A 2,793-nucleotide genomic window follows, 5' to 3' on the forward strand; every position below is an offset into this window, starting at 1 on the left:
TGAAAGTTATCAGTATTTGTATCAGTTTGACATATCAAGAAGACCTAACTGAATTTCATGTTCATGGAAGATTTTTAGGATGATTAACTTATTCTGAGATAGTTTAATTAAAACTTATATACTCTTTATCTTGTCGGGCACAACTCTCACATTCATAATAAATACATCAAAACCTTTAACATATATCTGAGATATCGAACTCATGGTTTGAAGGCTAAATATGGCCTTAAGATGATCCTAAACGGACGGTGACAAGAAGAATTATTAGCATGTGAAATTAGAAATACTTCTAGAACAGTTAGTGGAATGTAAAATGATGTTGGCGGGGTTGGTTTTGTTCAACAGGTATATGATGTCATGACAAGGTAGATCTCTAATGTTTTAAATCTAAGATAAAATTATGAAATAAACTAGCAGCCTAGGCCTAATGCAAAGTAGTACTTTGTTACCAGTAGTTCACTCTTATAGTTTTGAACACTATAATACTTGGAAGATTTGTACCTATTTTGGCTCTTAAGATGAAAGCTGAAATGAAAATTATCTTTCAAATAGTTTTGAATTTGATATCTCTTGTATATATTACAGTGATTTTACTCTTATCATGTTGTAGAATCTGCCTTGCAACTCTGTACTTATATTTTCAGGGGTCTTTTCCAGGGAAGGCCTTGTGAATGATCTGAGTGGATTTTACAGGAATATATAAAAGTAGTGGTAAAGACAGAGGAAATGTCTACTCTTCAGTAAAACAAGATTTATTTTTGCAGGTTATCCAGAGTACATTCTGAACCCAACAGAACTGGAAGATAAATATGAAAATCTGAAAATAATGGAGAATGATTTCTTTCAAAATAATGTTCGTGTAAATAACTTCAACATCCGAGAAAACCTGAAGCGTCTATTTAAACCAGTTAATAAGACTCGCTGGGATATGTCGCCACCAACAGTTAATGCCTATTACTCTCCAACAAGGTATGTATTATCCAGAACAAAAGGCTGAAGTAACTTGTAATACGAGTAAATATATAATTTCCTTGTGAAAATTAAATTACATGAATGCAAAAGTTGAAAGAATCCCATTAAAATGGTTTGGACTGTGGTGTGTACTGTGGACATCATGACATGACACTGGTGGTTCATAGAAACGTGTACTATTTATTTATACTTTTTATTATTTACAGGAATGACATTGTGTTTCCAGCTGGGATATTACAAGCCCCAATTTTTGACCACAATAACTCTAAATCACTTAACTATGGTGCAGTTGGAGTCGTCATGGGCCATGAACTAGCACATGCTTTTGATGATCAAGGTATATGGTTTTCATATATTTCAAAGGGTTGGATATTTTTGGAATTAAATTTGGCTTTTTGCATGACCTGGAAATATTGTTTCAAATAAAATTTTATGTATACTTCATTTTAGCACAATGAAAGATATAAAGAAATGCAGATAGGTTAATTTTTGTATTATTATATTTTGTTAAATATATATATGTGAAAAGTATTTCCTTTACTTATTTTTAGGAAGGAAGTATGATAAAAATGGAAATTTGGATAAGTGGTGGCATGAAGAAACAACAAAAAAATTTGAAAATTTGACACACTGCATGGTGAATCAGTATTCTCAGTATGAACTTCGTGGAGAACACCTCAATGGGAAACTTGACACTAGGTAGAACCATTTTTTTTTTTTATGAGTATACTGCTATGATAAACTTTACAAGTTAAGAGAACACTTGGCATATAGAACAACTTCTTATCATATACGTAATATTATAATAGGCTTTGAAAATGAAAATAACTTTTTGGCGTAAAGGACAATTTCTTGTCTGTGCACTGTTAGGATTTGAGAATATCAGTAGTATGAGTGGTTGATATCTAAATTTATTTGATTTAGGTGAAAATATAGCAGACAATGCAGGGCTGAAAGCTAGCTACCATGCATACCAGCAGTGGGTGGAGGAAAATGGCAGTGAGGCTCCATTGCCCGGTATTCATCTCACCCACAATCAACTGTTTTTCCTAGGTTTTGCTCAGGTTTGTATCATGAGTTGTATTGTATGTTACTAGCATACTTTTATATATCCTTATTGGAGATTTTGATAAGTCACATTGGTGATATGGATTAAATGAATAACGCAATGCATGTGTCTTAAGTAAAACAAACATCATTTGCTCCACTTTATTATTTGAGATTTGGATAAGTCACATTGGTGGTATTTACTAAAAGAATAACTAAATAAGTGTATCTAAATAAAATGAACAGTATATGCTATACATTATGTATACATTACAGCAGCTATGCATTAAAAGTGTTGATTTCCTGATTTCAATGAGAAAGGGTGTTTAGGGAATGACCGAGTAGTACCACTCAGCATTGCTTTAAGCTACCTGAATGATTCAGTTAATATTCACTATTGTTTCTGTTCGTAAGCAGCAACATTCGGGTTAATGTACAATGGAGAGGAATATATGCTGTAAGGCAGATCATCACGCTATTCAGGTTATCAGTCGACTGCCTCTTTCAACAGGTTTGGTGCTCTGCCATCACGAAGGAGGCGGCTCATCTGGAGATCATGAAAGACTCCCACGTCCCGGGGGAGTTTAGGGTCTATGGGTCTTTAAGCAACTCTCCAGATTTTGCAGAAGTCTTTAAGTGCAAGGAGAATGCAAAAATGAATCCAAAAAAGAAATGTTCCATTTGGTAAATGATATTTTCTATGTATATCTTCTTTTAGGTTTTACTGTTTGAGAAAATGCACCCGTGTAAGCGACCTTACTTGGCTTTTTCTCA

General features: G+C 33.5%; 1 protein-coding gene across 1 annotated transcript in view; it reads left to right on the forward strand.

Moving 5' to 3' along the window:
• Positions 1–2,793, forward strand: part of LOC119585537 (endothelin-converting enzyme homolog) — a 50,671-nt gene extending 47,878 nt beyond the window's left edge. Inside the window, exons 12-17 of the mRNA XM_037934161.1 lie at positions 765–969; positions 1,179–1,309; positions 1,524–1,671; positions 1,747–1,766; positions 1,897–2,036; positions 2,531–2,793. Coding sequence (XP_037790089.1) covers positions 765–969; positions 1,179–1,309; positions 1,524–1,671; positions 1,747–1,766; positions 1,897–2,036; positions 2,531–2,707 — 821 coding nt within the window. The 3' untranslated portion in view covers positions 2,708–2,793. The remainder of the gene's footprint in view (positions 1–764; positions 970–1,178; positions 1,310–1,523; positions 1,672–1,746; positions 1,767–1,896; positions 2,037–2,530) is intronic.

The sequence above is a fragment of the Penaeus monodon genome, chromosome 20, assembly GCF_015228065.2.
Source record: "Penaeus monodon isolate SGIC_2016 chromosome 20, NSTDA_Pmon_1, whole genome shotgun sequence".
NCBI lineage: Eukaryota > Metazoa > Arthropoda > Malacostraca > Decapoda > Penaeidae > Penaeus > Penaeus monodon.